Genomic DNA, 17,089 nt, shown 5'->3' with positions numbered 1-17,089 from the left:
CTGAGGCAGCTGAGGTCTCCTGGCGGCCCCGCAGGACGTGAGCTGGGGCTCCAAAAGCCCCGGCCTCTCAGCCTCAGGGCACTCTGTGCTGACAGATGGAGTAGCTGCCCCGGGGGAAGCTCAGCTGTTGTCAGCACCGAGCGGTGGAAATGGAAGGGAAAAGGATCTGGTGCCTGAGTGACATTTTATCCTGGAGAGAGGCTGGTGGGGGGGAAGCTTTAGAAATGCCTTTCCCCTCCTACTGCTCTCCAGTTGCCCAAAGCTCGGCTGTCCTTGTCCTCCCATCCCCCCTGGTGCTCTGTTGTGCTGGGCCCTGCTGCAGGGACCCGTGCATCCCTGCCCCCTTCTCCACAAGCTTTGCTTCCCAGGGAGGCCAGAGGAGAGGGGGGCACGGTGCCACACCACACGAAGCCTGCGGTCCTGGCCCTGGAGTCAGCAGCTTCTGCTGTCCCCCATGCCACAGCCGCTTCCTCTCTCACACGAGATGTTTTCTTTGTGTCTGGCAGCTCCAACCCTGCAGTCTGTCCCTGGGCGAGAGCAATGGGAGGTGAGAGCCGGAGTCCCCCTGGAGAGGTCTCGCATCCCAGGGCTGCAGACACCAGGTTTGGGGTGGTTTTGGGACACATGTGCATTAAGTACTGGGGGTGCTTCACCAGTGCTCAGCCTTGTTTCAGCCAGAGCTTCACATGGCCTCTCGTGTCACCCGCTGTGCCTGTGGCTTCTTCCTCTGACTCGTGGGCAGGTTTCAAGGCAAATGCAAGCCCGTGCGCTCCCTGGGGCGTAGTGTTGGCATGTGTTTCATCGCCATCATTCCATTTATGAGGGAATCTCAGCTTTCACCACGAATTAGCGAGGCCCAGACACCATCACCTCGGTGCAGACACCAACCCAGCAGAGGATGCTGCGCTTGTGCTTTCCCCGGGAACAGTACGTTCCCTTTGGCAGGGGGCACAGCAGGATACGGGACTGCCAGAGCGCAGTCGCTTCCCGACGGCTCAGCCTAAATTTCAGTAAGCATACGGAGATCGGCAGGTGTGGCCAGGAGCCTGCCTTCGAAACGTGAACTGCTTGTGCGACCCCAGCGCACGCAGTGTCACCGGAGAGCCGCAGGTGTGGTGTACCGGGCCGTGCCATCAGGATGGCGTCTCCGTGACCCAAAGCACACGGAGGATGAGAGCCGAGCTGTTACCGGAGATGGCAAAGGAGCCGGGCAGGCTGTGAGGATGACTTTCCGTCCCCCACCAGCTGCCTGGCAAACCCCGGGGGTGGGATGCGCAGGTTTGCCTGGCGCAGACAGGCAGTGCGGGTGTTTTGGGAAGGTGGGTTGCAGCCCTCCGGAGAAGCCCCACGCGTGGGAGCTCACCGCAACTTGCTTCGGGCGGACGATGCCCAAGCGCCCCCCGCGGCCTCCCCCTGGCCCCGGCCTTCCCCTCGGGACGGGGCTCGCCCTTTCCCACGGGGGCAGCTTGAGCCCCGGGCCCACGCCCCGCCGGGCTGGGGGCGGCCTGCGGGGACCCCCCCACCGCCGCAGGTGGGAAGCGCCGCCCGGGGCGGCCCCGGTCCCGCCCCGCCGCCCGCTCGGCCCCGCCCGGGGGCCCGTCCCGCCGCGGAGGGAGGGAGGGAGAGAGGGAGGACCGGGGGGAGGGAGGACCGGGCCGGGGCGGGAGCCCGGCCCCGCCCGCGCCCGCCGCGCCGCACCTGAGCGAGCAGCGGCGGCTCCGCGCCGGCCCCGGCCCCGGCCCCCTCCGCCGCCCGCCCATGGCTCGGCCGCTGCCGCTGCTGCTCTGCCTGGCCGCGCTGGGCGCCGGCTGCCGGGCAGGGACCCCCCCCACCGGCACGGCCGGGCCCTCCGCCGAGCCGCTGCAGGACGAGGCGGACAACCAGGAGAACATCCTCTCCCAGGTACTTGTTGGGGAGCGGGGAGTGCTGGGCACCCGCGGGGGGGGGGGGGATGCTGGGCACTGCTGGGGTGGTGCTGGGCACCCGCGGGAGGATGCTGGTCAGTGCTGGGGGGATGCTGGGCGCCTCGGAGGTTGCTGGTCAGTGCTGGGGGTATGCTGGGAGCCTCGGAGGGTGCTGGACAGTGCTGGGGGGATGCTGGGCGACTCGGGGGGTGCTGGGTGTACATGCTCGGTGGTGCTGGGTGATGCTGTGCACGCACAGCGAGTGCAGCACAGGGAGTTTTATCGGCCGGGGTGCACTGAAGCCCAGCGGGGAGCAGCTCTCAGCTTCCATCCTATTCTTTCCCTGGGGGGACTCAGAAAACGGGGAGTGCCTGGGGAGAGGAATTGGTGGAGCCTCTTTGTGTGCAGAGGGGAGGGATCCAGGCTCTTTCCCTGCCAGTGGGATGCGGTGGAGGTTTCTGTGAGATTTGGCCGATCAGACTGTGTGCTATTATCTGCCCTCGGAAATGGCTAACGTGGATACTATTGGAAACATACCGTCAAAGTTATTTTTGTGCTTGGGCTTTCAGAAGTGCTGTCTGCAAATCTTCGTAAAGGAAATTCCTGGCATTGTATGGGGCTAATCAGAAATACTGTTTCACCACCAGGTTATGCTGCTTATAGGGTGGCTTTCAGCCACCCTTCCAGCACACCCTTACCCTCTTTGCCGGTGCAAAGAAATCTTGCTCAGGGTAGCAGGTGACTTATTGGGTCTACTGGACACGAAGCATTAAAAGACAGTAGGATGGGGTTTGTATTTTAAATTCTCGTATTTAAAACTGAAAGAGGCCAGGTCCATTTTATGCAAAGTGGAATAAAAAATACTCTGTTGGAAGAAGGCAGTTTTTATTCCCCTTGTAGGTAGGGATCAGAAAGTTCTGCAATCCCTAGAAAACTTCTTGGTCAGCAGATTTTGGAAGAGCCGGCCAGTTTCCTCGAGGTTCAGGGTGTCCGAAGTGTCCCTGTTTGGCCCTCACAGTCCAGGGTGTCCTTGTCCCTTGCTGGACAAGCAGAGGATGCCAAGTTTGCTAACAGCCGGTGTGACCTGTGCCCAGCTGTTAGGTGACTACGACAAGGTGAAGGCAGTGTCCGAAGGCTCTGACTGTCGATGCAAATGCCTGGTCAGACCCCTGGGCCGTGGCGCCTGCCAAAGGATTAACGAAGGCGCTTTCAAAGCGGAGGATTTTTACACGGTGGAAACCATCACGTCAGGACCCAGCTGCAAGTGTGCGTGCGTGGCCCCCCCCTCGGCGCTCAATCCTTGCGAGGGGGACTTCAGGCTGAAGAAGCTGCGGGAGGCAGAGAGCAGCGACCTGAAGGTAGGAGAGCGGCTTGAATTTGGGACTCTTTTGGGAGGGGGAGATCTTCTTGAAGCCTTTTCTTTTGGAGCTGTTTCTAAAAAACTTTTTTCCTAAACTTTTTTCCTAAAACATCTCCTAGTTACTTTTATATCTGCATGTTTGATATAAAAATGAAGCTCAGCTTAAGGGGTTGATTTGACCAGCTGCAGTCGATGATTCACTCGATTCATCCCGTGCTGCCTGGGGTCCACTGTGGCTGCTTGTGCTGGAAGCCCAGGAGGGACCGGGCTGCTCCCTACCCTTTGTCCAGCACTAAGTGTCCCCTGGGATAGCTCTGCTCCGCTCAGCAGCTGCCAGCTCTTTTTCCCATCACAGAGAGGGACTCCCAAGGACCCACATAAAAAGATGTTTTGGCTTCCATGGGCTGAAAGCTGCTGATGCGTCAGTGTGAGGGTGTGTTACACAGCTGGCCGATGGCAGGATGGGTTTTGTTGTTTTAAATGCTGACGCTTCTATGCTATTTAGTATTTTCGCTCTTTAGTAATATGTACCTCTCTTCCAAATTTAACAGTGTTTGTTCGAAGTACTTGTGACTTTTACTGGATGCTTCCTTCTGGTCTAGCAGCTGGCAGCAGATCCTGCTGAGTTTTCCAGTTTGTTACCTCTGTAGGGCAGCAGAAATCCTTCCCAGAGGGCCACTGGCTCGGTCCAGCCCTGGGGAGTCCCCAGAGTAGAAGGCTGAGTGCTGATGGCACTCGTGTGGGTGGTGATGGGACGTAACCCGGGGCAGAGCTGCTAGTCCCAGCTCAGGTGGGAAGGCAGGCCCTGTGCAGGGTGCCGCGGGGCAGCCTGCTGCTGGGGCCACCACGGTGGTTTTGTTCTAATTAATTTGGAGCTCAAGGATGTGTTTCATCTTGTCCGACTGCAGACAGTTAGCAGCTTCTTGTCCAAGCTCCCCTGCAGCTAGGGAAGATAAACAGGCACAGGCAGACAATCCATCATTTTGGGGAAGGAGGAATCCCAGTCTGGAGTTGTTTGGTGGTCCCTCGTCTGCAGGAGAAACCAGGATGTCCCGCTTGGCCTTAGATGAGGAGCTGTGAGGTCTCTGCGGTTAGGGGAGGGGACACCCTCTGAGGGGACAGAGCCACCCCAGTAGCCCCTTGCTGGGAGGCAGGCAGAGCTCCTCCACCCGCAGCTCAGACCTCTCTTGCTGTCCCCTCCGGAGCCGGGCAGCCTCCGGGAGGAGCAGAGCAGTGTGCCTAGCCGTGCCTTGGCTCCGCTTGGCTCCGGCTGCCTCTTCCCACCGGGGAGCTGCTCACAGCCAGCTGTGGTGTGAAAGCTTGTCCTCTAGGAACTGGCCCAGGCTCCCCCGCTCATTTCACAAGGATCTGCAGCCAAACGATTTCACAAGGTTTATCCAAATATACGCACGTGGGGTTTTTCTTTGCTGTGAAAGTCAAACCCCAGGAGCTGTGACAAGAGGCTTGCTTTCTCACCGAGCACAGAGCCCCTCCTGGGGTTGGGCTTGCTGGGAACAACCACCTCTCGTAGGAGAAGCTGGGAAGCAGGAGAGGACACGGCTCCAGTTCTTACATGACTCGTGCAGCTCCCACGCTCATCGGTGAGGGGGGGCCGGGAGGGCCGGGCCAGGCCACCTCCTTGCTCCTAACAGCCCCAGGGGTTTTACTCTTCTCGCCGGTCTGATGAGCAGCATTCTTGCCCAGGCCAGCAGCGGGAAGCACATAAAGTCGTGCTCTATGTCTGCTGTGTTTTACCAGGCTTTCTTATGCTCTGACTCAAAAGCCCTCACATGTGGGAGAGCTGTGGGAAGTTCCCCAAAATGAGACCCCTCCCTTACGACGGGTAGGCTGGAGGATGTGTCCCTGAGGGAACAGTGAGGAAGGGAGTAGATAAGCCCAGGCAACAGGAACATACCCCTGGGGCTCCCCAACTCAGTCGAATGGCTGAGCTGGGCGTCCCGCTTGAAGGTTTCATTCCTGTGGGTGCTTTTAATAACATCCCATGGAAATTCATGGACCATCAGACCATCAAAGTCTGCAGTGGGTGAAGGGAAGGAAACAGCGAGTTGGTGTGTGCATCAGTATGATCTTTCAGAGAGGGTCAACTTGGTGTTGGCAGGGGGTAGCTAAGCCTAAGATCTATTCTTGTGAAATCGCAGCTTGCTGCTCCTCTGCTTGTAGGCACAGCGTGTGTTTTGGGGTCTCGGGTGCAGAGTCCATGTAAGGAGTCTGTTCAGTAAGATTTGGATGGTGGTTAATAAAGTCTGCAACCTTTGTGCACTGATGGAAATTATCCAGCCTGGAGGGAAAGCGCATGTCTCCAGTGGCTGTCTGGCAGGTTGCATTGCATTGTATCGGTCGTCTCCGTCCAGTTCTTGGTGGAAAGTGGATGCACAGCCATAAAACAGTCCTTGTCTCTGCATGCTCCCATTTTATCTGGCCCAAAAAAATCTTTCCTTTGCTGTTAGCTCCACAGGGAGACTGCAGAGGCTGGGGTGGAAACTCAGAGTGCTGCCAGCAGTGCTGCCTGTACTTCTCCCATGTTTATGGAGCTCTGTTGACCAGTTTGTAGCTGCTGGGAGAAAATATCATCTCCTTGTAGTAATTCCCTTGCATTGAAAATACTTCTCAGCCATCAGGGCTGTAAGGTCTGCAGTGCCACGCTGGACATGTGGGACTGGAGGGAGCAGGCGCGTGTGGGAGCCGAGGCAGGGAATGGCCCAGGAGCCCTTCTCACCAACTCGTGCCTTACTCGGTGCTGTCCTCTGTGGAGCGAGTGTCAGGAACCCTACAAAATGCAGAGCAAGGGTAGTGCTGTCTGGATCCCCAGGATCAGTGAGCAAGGGCTGATGCTGGGCAGGACGCGGGGACACAACCCTTCCCACTGCAGGAAGGGGGTGAGTTAAATGTAGGGTGTCTCTGAAATAGGTGGTTGAAGGAGAAGGCAGCATCCCTCCGATAAAGTTGTTCTCCAGGGAAGCAAACTGTTAGCAGGCTGGCACTGAATTTCAGTGGCTTCACTCTTGCATTTGTGAACATTTAAAAATCTTTTAACAAGTTTCTTGTTCCAGGAAAAAAAAGCACAGGATGGCATGAACTCAGAGTCTGATCTATAACTCGCTTTTATTTGAGCTGCTGTTCTCTTGTTGCCTCTTTTGCTGCCAGTCACATCACTGGTGGAGTAGCTAAGCCTCTGGGCTTGTGGGAGAGCCTGCCTAGAGCTGGCAAGGAGGGCAGTGCTTCTCCTTGCTCTGCTTACTAATCCCCAGCACCCAAAACATGCTCCTGAAGCTCTGTGGAGGTGGCGTGCATTGCTCTGCATGCTGTGCTCTGACCATGGCAGCAATGCAGCAGGGCTGTGTAAGGAAAAACCTGCTTTTTAATAAACTGCTTGCACCCGGATGCGTGCACTGCCCTTGACTTTCAGCTGTAGAAACCACACAGAGTACTTTATAGCCAGTGCCTCTGACTGACGGTGTGCTTCCTTTGCCTTGCAGCTGTCCTCCATCGTCGAGATGCTGGAAAGTGCCTTTTATGGCTTAGACCTTCTGAAGCTGCACTCAGTCACAACCAAGCTGGTGGGTCGGGTGGAAAAGCTTGAGGAGGTAAGAGGAGTCCTGCCGTCCTTCAGAGTTGTTGCCTTCCGTGGGACTTGCCTCAGATCAGGTTCTTGGTACCTTTGGTGCATTCAGAGCCTTGTTCCTTTTGTAAGAAATGTTAATTAACTATTTGGCTGAAACTAAACCAGACTGGACTAGACTGTCCAAACTAGACCAGACTAGACTCCACTGTTTCTCATGGGCCATGCCCAGTGCAGCACCGCCCTGTCAGCCTCCCCTGATCCTCTCCAGTTCCCCCCATCCCTTGTGGCCCAAACTGGGTGCGAGATCCCAGCTGTGGCCTCACCAGGACCAGGATCTCCTTGGAGTCAGAAGGGCCTGCTGTTAAGTTTTTCCTCTCTCAGTTTTGCATCTGTGCTGGTGTGATACTTGCTCTCAACAGGGTGCTTTTGTGCTGTCTGATGTGGGGGCAAGAAGTTCGGGACTGGTGCTGGGGTACACCCACCAGAACTGCTGGTAGCCAAGGAGGTCAGATTCCTCAAGGACCGAGTTACATCTTGGCCTGTCTTAAAAAAGAGCTGAACCCCTCAACACTGCTAAAAAGATGAAATACCTTCCATTTTTTTTAGAGCAGACTTCCCGTGAAATAATTTTTACATCCATACTGTTTAATATTTCTTTGGCTAGCACAGCGTAGGGTTTGCAGTTTGTTAAGCTGTGCTCAGCTATGTAGCAACAGGTTGCCAGATTAAATACTGGAGTTTTCTCCCGTGGTCCATATCTGGGACAGTAATTCCACATTCTTGTCGGAATGGAGCAGTCCTGTTTGTCTGCAGCCAGGAGCTGAGAGGCAATGATTTATAAAGCCAAAATTCCACTTGCAAAGTGTTTTGGGAAGGCACGGCGTGCTCCATCCCGGGGTCAGGAAGGAGACAGCCGAGAGGAGCACCCTTGCCTGGGCAGCTCTGGTTTTCCAAGCATGGTGATTGACCCAAAAGGGGGAAAAGGGGTTTTGAGGTCTAAAAATAACAAAGAACCAATGTTTTTGTTTGCAATCCCACCCTCTTCCTGTGGTTTAGCGTAGTTCTTACTTCGGTTTGCTGCCCAGTCTCTGTTAATTAGGGGGAAGGAGTGAGGGAAGCAGGAGCTGTGCCGCCAGCCCCATGCCGCGTATCCCCGTTGGGGACCTTCACCACCGCGGCACCAGTAGCCACAGGTCTGGCAGTGGGGTGAGCCCTGTCCCACAGCATGGCGAGCTGGGTTTGCCCAGAGCAGGGGAAGCTACGGTGAACACAAAGGGCCCCACCAGGACAGACCGATGGTCTATTGCTATTTAACATCCACAGTTAGCTGCATCAGGGATGATGGAGGGGACAAGCCTTTTTTTGTATCATTTACGGATCTGTGGTCCACGAATTTGTCTTGCCCTCAAACTAGTTGACTGGGCGGTGTTGTTAGACATTGTCAACTTTAAAGGGGTCTGGCCAGTGACACAGCCCATCAGGCCAGTGAGGGGGCAGTGCGGGTTCCTCAAAGACCTTGCTGATGGTCGAGTCAGAGGCTGAGGTAAGGTAAGCATTAGGAGTTTGGGTGTTGACAAATGACACAAGTGATTACTTCATGTGTGGGTACCACTGCGCTCTTCTTGGGTACCAAAGTGGCCCTGCCTCCCAGCCCGTTCCTGCACAGGGGGTCCAGTGCAAGTGGCACTGGTGGCACTTCTCTGTCTGGGCATGGGGCTGACCTTGCAGCGTGGCTGCTCTGCTCACAGCCTGTCGCAGTGAGGCGGATGGGCAGAAGTAGTCTGGTCTGGCTGAAGTAGTTTGGCTAGAGATGGAGCACTGAAGGTGTAGGAGGGAGGAATTCACAGATTTGGGTCTTTAATTTCCCAGAAGTGGGGCTGTAGGATCATGTAACAAGCAGCTGAAGCTGCCTGCAGGCACTCAGACATGATGGAGAGGGACGGGAGAGGTCTGGGTTAGGTGGAGATTCCCCAGTGCCACTGGGGCAGGGCAGAGCTGGTGCAGGCAGCGCAGGCAGCAGGTGTGAAATGCTTCCTGCTGCTGGCTTAACACGTAAATTCCTGTTGAGAGGAGGAGGAGGATCACACCCTGCATTGGCCATGGGATCTGATACAACGGACAGCTGAGATGCTGAACAAGAGCCTGGCATGGCTTCAAAGCATCGGCCTCCCAGGCGGGTGTGCTTTTGGCAGCTGCTCCCCAGTGAAGCAGCTGAGTGACCTCAAGCAGCATCACAGGCCAGGCTTTGGTGGTGCTTCCCCGCTCAAGGGGAGGCAGATTTTATCCCTAAGCATGTCATAAACCAGACATTCCACAGAATAGTGATAAGGGCACAAGGCTTTCAGAATCAGTTATGCTCCCAAAAGGAGGACAGTGTCCAAGCTTCTGCTGCTGCTGCACTGCTCCTAGGAGAGCATCATGAGATCCCCTGTTCCTTTTCTTATTGCAGCAAAATGTTTGCTGAAAAATCCCCGCGTTATTGGACTCGGCATCAAAATTGCATGATAAATCTGTGACTCACGATTCCTGGGTAAAGACTGGGCATTCAGATGCCCATGGAGGGGGCTGGGGGGTTAATTGAGCTCAGAGTTGTATCAAGAAGGTATCACAAATTGTTTCCAGTATAACAAGGTATTTTACACAAATGGTGTCGGTCAAGGGAATGAACCCCCAAATACTTGGTCCACACAGCTAGTGCCTTCTCTAGCAAGGCAGCTTCTCTGCTTTGTCTTTAGCTTGCAGCTGTTGCATCAGCTGGCAATTTTGAGGTCACAGATGGAGGTCATGGTGGGTTTTAGGAGAAATTAATGGCAGGACAGATTGAAAATGAAGGATTGGGGAAACCGCCCCCAGTCTCTGATTGATGTGCCATCTATTCAAAGCAGTTGCCATTTAAGACGTGAAAGATCAAGGACTGATGAGCAGAGACTGCAACAACCCCTTGGAGACAAGGTGTGCCTACAGTTGGGGGACTGAGAAGGGCAAAGGGGTTTGCCTGCCCTGGGCTGTCTGACAAGCTGCAGACAGCCCCAGCTCCCTCCTGGTCTGGGGTAGCTCTCTGAGGGTCACTGGCTCTCTTCCTCTCCCCAAATTCTCCCTGTCTTCTGCAGGAGCAGAGGGTGGTGGGGAGGAGCAGTCCCTGAGTGTGGGTGCTACGTGGTTGGGCAGCAGGGCAGGACCAGAACAGAAACCAGACAAGTGGGATGGCGACCTCAAGTACTTGCCTTGGTGGTCAGGCAGGCAGCGGCCAGTGGGATTAATAAATGGGAGATGAACTTGATGCTATAGGCAAATGACGTGAAGCTGGAACTTTAGATATTTTAGCTTGTCTTTTCCTCTTCCTTCTATGAGCCAGTGAGCGTGGCTGAAGATGGGTGTTGAAGAACCTCAAGGCCACTCTCCCGCTCTATGGGTCCCCATGCCAAAGAGTGGATCTGGGATGTGCACACCAGGGATGGAGTTTCTGGATCCCACTGGGTTCAGGGGCACCTTCTTAGGAGCTGAAGTGCACAGCTCCACAGAGAAGCCCAGGATGGGAGCATTGAGCTTGCTGGCTCCTGGGCTGTGGTTTGGGGGCTGTAGAGCATCCCTTGTCTTTACATGGGGTAAAGTCTCCTCTCTTGCTTTTCTAGGGCATGTCCAGGAACTTTACTCAGAAGGGCTACCAGACAGGAGCCAATGTAGCGGAGGGTCCGCAGGATCCCCACCGCAGGCACAGGGAGAACTGCTCCAGCCTCATCACCAACAGCCTTGCCGACATTGAGAGCTCGCTGCAGCGGGATGCCGAGGCTGCCTACACGCATGCAGAGGTATGACCGCCCAGGCGGGTTGCAGGGCTCGAGGTCACTGCTGCTGTGTAAGCCAGCCCGGAGAGTATCACCTGGATGTGGCCCCCAGCAGGCCACCGGCCTGGGGTTATTTTCTTCTAGGCTCGGCCGACCCCGTTTCTGTGCCTCCAGCTCCAGCCTGCTTGTCTCGGCACGGCCCAGCTGCTGCCGGGACGTAGGAGGGACCAGGAGCAGGCTGCTCCCTGGGCCTCCCCCCTTCCCGTGCGGTTGTTGGTTTTCAAGGTCAGCAGCGGCCGTGCTGCTTGGAAAGAGTGATGTCATTGCGGGGCCGGCTGGGAAGCGCTGGGAAACTCAGAGCCTTTGATTAGCAGGGCTTGGAGGGGGGACAGCCTGTCGCCCTCCCTCCCAGGCAATTACCCCTCCTCAGCCAGCCCCTGTGCCTGGCAGGCTCCAGGCAGAGGCTTGGGCATCCTGCTGGTTCTGGCGCCCAGCCCCAGGCTGCTGGGATCCCTGCCGGGTCTGCCCAGTGAGGACGTCCTCTGCCTGGGGCAGTGGTTCCTGTGCAGCCCCAGAGAGGGGTGAGAGGGCTGTTTTAGGAAAAGGCCTGCCCAGGGTGTCCTGACCCCCTTGCTGCTTTGGTGGTGCAATCTAGGGTGGCCTCGTGCTGCTTTGATCCATGCTGGGTGACTCCTGGACCATCCTGCCTTCACCCCAGGGTCCCCTCTGCCAGGCAAAAGGACGTATCTGGGGAAGGGAAAGAGTTGCTTTATCATTTCCAGCTCCAAACAGGGGTGCTCAGCTCCTGGGGGTGAGGACAGCCTGCACATGGCCCCCCCCAGCACCGAGAGCAGGCGTTGGAGGTTCTACACAGAGCTGGGCTCCCCAGGCCCTGGCCGGCAGAAGGGTGGGCTCCCATGCATGCACTGTGGGTTGGCAGGTGGGCAAACGACCCTGACCGTGACGTGCCGGTGTGCTCTGCTCCAGGGAGAGCTGTGCCTCGTGGCAGAGGGTGTCCGGCAGTGCTCCCTGCTCCCCGGGCCGTAACCTGAGCAGAGGCTCCGTTGCCCGCTGGAGAGGAGCCAGCCCTGGCCAGGCAGGAGAGCAAAGCACAGGGCTTTTATTACCCCGAGTGACCTCATTTCCCAGTGTTCCCCTTTTCTTGCTGTTAATTGCAGCAGGGCTGCAAAAGAACCCTGGGCCTGTCTTCTCAGCCAAATGGGCACCGCTTCAACCTTTGGGCTGTCTTTCCGATTTCCTTTAATGAGATGAAATCCTTCAGGCATGAGCTGCGGCAGCTGGTGGCTGCCTCAGTGTGGGGTTCCCAGTCCCTGCCTCGGGGGGGTTCCCGGTCCTGCTGGGAAGGTGCCTTCAGCTTCTGCTCTGCCAAAGCTCCATGCATGTTGCACGCTCTACAGATCAGCTGCTGGCACCGGTCCCTGGCATGCAAGGGGGTGTCCAGTGTGGCAGTGAGGGGTGTGCCCTGCTAGCGCTGCCCCGGGGTCCCCCCGCTCTGCCCGCACATCCTGCATCCCACAGCCTCTGCCTTAGTGAGCACCAAGTCCCGGGTTTGCAGTGTGGCACCAAGGTCAGGCGGAGGCAACGCTGGTCTGCCACCCACGCTGTCTCCTGGAGGGTTTCCCACAGCAGAAGGGATGGAGGGTGACCCTGAGAAAGGAGGAAGGACAGAGCGTCCTACCCAACACTCAGCTGGCCAGCCTGACCTGCCCTGTCCCCCCAAAACATGGCTGCCCTGGCCTATCCTGTAACAACCCCCTACATCTCTTCCAGGGCAAATACGAAGAAAGATTCCTGAAAGATGAAACCATCTCCCAGCAGATCAACTCTGTTGAGTCCCTCCCGGAGCTGCACCTCTCTCTGGAGGATGAGAAGCCCAAGCAGCTCTTGCAGAGGAAGCTGCGCGTTAGGAGCCGGCCTCCTTCCAAGCCCACCATCATCCGAGGGGTCACCTACTACAAAGCTCAGTCCACCGAGTCAGAGAACGACATCGAGGAGCAACGTGAGTTGGGTTTGCAGCCGTGTCTGGTGGGATGGCTGGCTGCATCCCGTAGCAAAGCCAGCATCTGCCTCTGAGTCCTGCCTTGTCCCCCAGGAATGTGTGGGCAAAGCGCATGGGGTCACCATGGAGAAGGGGGCTTGGAGGTAGGAGGAGGTGGGACGATGTGTACCTCACCGCTGGAAGCAGCGAGGCAGCATCCAGCCTTTGAGCCCTGTGTGGGGGAGCAGTACAGTGCTGTTCCACAGAAAATCCCTGGTAGCTAAGGAAATGGGTCACTGCTACGGTTTAAAGCACCCAGCATCAACACCTTTCCAGAAAGTAAATGCAAGTTTATAACGTATGTTAGTCCTGCAGATCCTCCTGCCTGATGGCATCCCGGGAGATTTGTGCAGTGCTCGGGGTGGTGGGAGGCAGCTCAGGGCTGCCGCTGGCTGCTCTGCAGCCCACAGCTCCGGCCACGTGGAGAGCCGGGGTTCGAGCCCCAGACCCGGCAGCATGGGCAAATAAGGCAAGTGCCCTTTTTCTGCAAAGCCAGCTCAGCAGCAAGGCTGGCCAGCACAGCCGTGTGTAGGTTCGTGAGATCCCTAAGATAAGGAGGAGCAAAGGGCACCCGTGGTGGCCGGGGAGCCCTCGTGGCCCCTGTGCCCCAGGTGAGGCACCCGCTTTGGCAGCCCGGGTTAGGTGGGGGGGTGGGATCTGGCTGGACGCTGCATCTGTGTCTCCAACCTGCCCCATCTCTGGGAGCTGGCAGGATGGAATCGCTCTCCCTCACCTCCTGCTCTGCCCGGCCTCAGGTGGTGGACGTGGTTGTGCTGGGGTGTCACTGACCCCCTAACGTGGACACCGTCAGCCCCTGCAGTTCACACAGCCCTTCTCCGGCTGGAAATTAAGAGGGAAAACCGGTGGATTTAGTACAAGGCAGCCTGGGGAAATGGGCAGAGGAGCTAGAGCAGTGGGGTGAGCGCGGAGGGACTGCTGGGGAGCTGCTCCCACTCGCTGTGGGGCTGATGCCCGTTGCCTGTGTTTGGCAGCGGATGAGCTGTTCAGTGGGGACAACACGGTGGACCTGCTGATCGAGGACCAGCTCCTGAGGCCCAGCAGCAGGGCAGGCGAGGGCGTGAGGAAGCCCTCGCCGGTGGGATGGCCACCCACCCCTGGCAGCGACCCCACCACCCCGCCAGCCGCTGACACTGCTGCGACAGCCACTGTACCCCTGTCCCCTGCCACATCCGTGGGGCCCACGCCAGACCCCACCGCTGTGAGCCGGCTGACCCCCACCCCAGAGACCATGACTGCCCCAGTGGGGCTGGCAGAGGAGGGGACCCCGCAGCTACTGGCAGCCTTGGCCAGCACAGTGGTGGCCACAGCCACAGAGAGCTTGCCTACACCCGCCACCACTGTCCCCAGCCCTGCTGTGGCCACCACTGCTGGGACCTCAAAGGATGTGGGGACAAGCCCTGTCCTGGATAGCAGCCCAGAAGCTTGGGGACAGGTGAGCACCCCTGCGACGCCAGTCAGCCCCACCATTCCTGCCACCCCAAAGCAGGTCCTGGAGGAGGAGGACATCAGGAACATCATTGGTGAGTGCCTGTGGGTCCTGCACTGATCCAGCTGTGCGCATGGGGTCCGGCCTGTGCCCACAGCATGTCCTGCTAAATCCAGCACACCTGGATTTGATCATGGGTGGGAGGTGTCATAGAGACAGTGACTGGACAGCACTTACTGGGGTGCCAGGTTTACTTGCTTGTTAACTCTGGAATCTACTGTAGTCTTCTCCCAGTTTGAGGAGCTGGGCAGGGCAGAAGGAGGCATCCCTAGAGATGGACCCGAGACAGGCAGCAGCCTCAGCTGGGGCAGGGACATGGCTGAGGCTGTGGGGAGCTCTTTGCAGGATCTGGCCAGCACTGCTGGGTCTTGTGAGACTGAGCCCAGGCTGAGGCAGTGGGGGTACCTGCGGGGTGGGCAAGGGGCTGGAGGGGGGTGATGCCCACAGACCCCCAGCAGGAGCAGGGAGAGTGTGGCCACCCTGCCTTGGGGCTCATGAGCCTTTTTCTGCCTGCACAGGGCGCTGCAAGGACACGCTGTCCACCATCTCGGGGCCCACCACCCAGAACACCTATGGGCGCAACGAGGGGGCCTGGATGAAGGACCCCCTGGCACGGGAGGAGCGGATCTACGTCACCAACTACTACTACGGGAACACACTGGTGGAGTTCAGGAACCTCGACAACTTCAAGCAAGGTGGGCTTGCGCCATCCCTGATGCTGCGCTGGCCACCGCTCGGCTGGTCCAAGTAGCGTCCCTGTTCCCTGGGATGCTGCACTGCGAGGGGAAGCTCTGCCCAGGGACCCTCCCCTCTTGGGTGTCAGTACCTGGTGTGTGGGGCTCAGAGCACAGGGCAGGTCAGGCTGCTCATGGTGGCTCTGGACTTGCTTGTCACCATGCCAGGCTGTGGCTGGGGGCAGAGGGTGGTGGCAGTGGGGCCACCAACCCCAAAGCAAAGGGAGGGTCTTGCCAGAAACGTGTCTCTGCCCTGCAGGTCGCTGGAGCAACTCCTACAAGCTCCCGTACAGCTGGATTGGGACAGGGCATGTTGTCTACAATGGCTCTTTCTACTACAACCGGGCCTTCACGCGCAACATCATCAAATACGACCTGAAGCAGCGGTTTGTGGCTGCCTGGGCCATGCTGCATGACGTGGCCTATGAGGAGTCCACCCCGTGGCGGTGGCGAGGCCACTCAGACGTGGACTTTGCCGTGGATGAGAACGGCCTGTGGGTCATCTACCCGGCCATCAGCTATGAGGGCTTCAACCAGGAGGTGATCGTGCTGAGCAAGCTGAACGCGGCTGACCTCAGCACCCAGAAGGAGACCACATGGCGGACGGGGCTGCGGAAGAACTTCTACGGGAACTGCTTTGTCATCTGTGGAGTCCTGTATGCGGTTGACAGCTACAATAAAAGGAACGCCAACATATCCTACGCCTTTGACACGCACACCAACACGCAGATCATCCCCCGGCTGCTGTTTGAGAACGAGTATGCTTACACCACGCAGATAGACTATAACCCCAAGGACCGCCTGCTCTACGCCTGGGACAATGGCCACCAAGTCACCTACCACGTCATCTTTGCCTACTGAGACACCCTGCCGTAGCAGGACACTGTGAGCCAGAGGCCACCAGCACCTTTTATTATTATTTTTATTATTATTGTTATTTTGTACAAATCTAAGAGTAAATGATGGGTTTTGTTTCAAGCTGTTTTTTATGGTGGATTGTAGATCGATCCCCAGGCCAGAACCACCCCCTTCATCTTTGCTGTAACCTTGCTTCTGCTTTTCTTTCCTGCGGGGAGGAGGCCCTCCTTCAGGAGGGCAGACCGAGCTCTCCTGCCCGGGCAGGAGGATGTGACCCAGACACGGTCCTCCTGACGCGGTTTTTAACTAAAGGTGATCAGCAAGATCCCCAGAACCAGCGTGAAGCTGGTCTTTCTGCTGCAGGCACCAGTTCCCAGCGGGATGCTGATGTCCGTCTGTCCTCGTGGAGGACGTGCATGTCCCACAGGAATGTCCTGTCTCTCTTGACCATCTTCCCAGCTGATGGCCAGCAGGCCCTTTGGAGATCCTGCTGTACAATGGGGCTGCAGCGCTGCTCTGGCAGCCCCTGGTGCTGGCACTTATGCCGAGGACTGTCCCCTCCGGCCGGGGCTCTGCCCTTTGCAACCTGGGGGCACCCTGAGCTCTGACTCAGTCTGGAGTGAGCTGGCGGCGGGAGGGGTACACTGTAAATACCTGTAGATGGCTTTTGTTTGTTCATTTTTGTAACCCAAAATAGTCCCCTTTGGCAGTTGCCGGGCAAAGGCTCTGCTCGGCCGGGTGCTGGGCTGCCTGTGTGGGGAGGTGCGGGGCTGGGGGAGCCCTCGGGGCTGGGGGAGCCCTCGCTCCCCATCCCACTGCCGCTCCGTCTCCCGCAGGGTCTTGGCCTATGTGCCCTCTCAGGGCCCTGCTCACCTCTGTCCTGGCTGTTGGCCCTCGGGGGCCCCTCAAAGAAGTACAGCCCCTGCTCTTCTGCCCGGCAGCATCTTGTATTTACCTGCTGTCAACAATAAAAGATAAGTACCTTTGCAGCTGTTCGGGGCTTTCTTTGGGCCTGGTTCACCCTCTGGGTGCGTGGAAAGGCACCATGTTTTTTTGGGTGGGTTTTGGTTGGTTTGAGGAGGGCCAGTTTACACACCAAGTGGCAGCAAAGCATGCTGGCTGGAGGGGACCTGAGAAGAGCTTGGCTCTGCCCTGCCTGCACTTGCCCTCAGGTCACCAGGGGCTGTGATGAGACCTCCCCCATGGCCCCCTCTTCCACAGGCTCTGGGTCAGCAGGTCATGCAGGGTACCCCCTCCCCAAGAGGGGGGGTTCTGGCTGCATGGGCTGTGGGTAGTGCC

At 57.6% G+C, this 17,089-nt stretch overlaps 1 protein-coding gene across 1 annotated transcript; it reads left to right on the top strand.

Moving 5' to 3' along the window:
* Positions 1–1,693: 1,693 nt before the first annotated feature.
* Positions 1,694–16,778, top strand: OLFML2B (olfactomedin like 2B). Its single transcript, XM_074876789.1, has 8 exons — positions 1,694–1,902; positions 2,999–3,262; positions 6,762–6,869; positions 10,480–10,656; positions 12,424–12,652; positions 13,684–14,232; positions 14,717–14,893; positions 15,192–16,778. Exons 1-8 carry the CDS (start codon positions 1,759–1,761, stop codon positions 15,791–15,793), a joined length of 2,250 nt encoding a protein of 749 aa, XP_074732890.1. The 5' UTR covers positions 1,694–1,758; the 3' UTR covers positions 15,794–16,778.
* The last annotated feature ends 311 nt before the right edge of the window (positions 16,779–17,089 follow it).

Source organism: Strix uralensis, chromosome 8, assembly GCF_047716275.1.
Source record: "Strix uralensis isolate ZFMK-TIS-50842 chromosome 8, bStrUra1, whole genome shotgun sequence".
NCBI lineage: Eukaryota > Metazoa > Chordata > Aves > Strigiformes > Strigidae > Strix > Strix uralensis.
The sequence above is the reverse complement of the archived record's forward strand: the minus strand, read 5'-3'. Positions and strand labels throughout refer to the sequence as shown.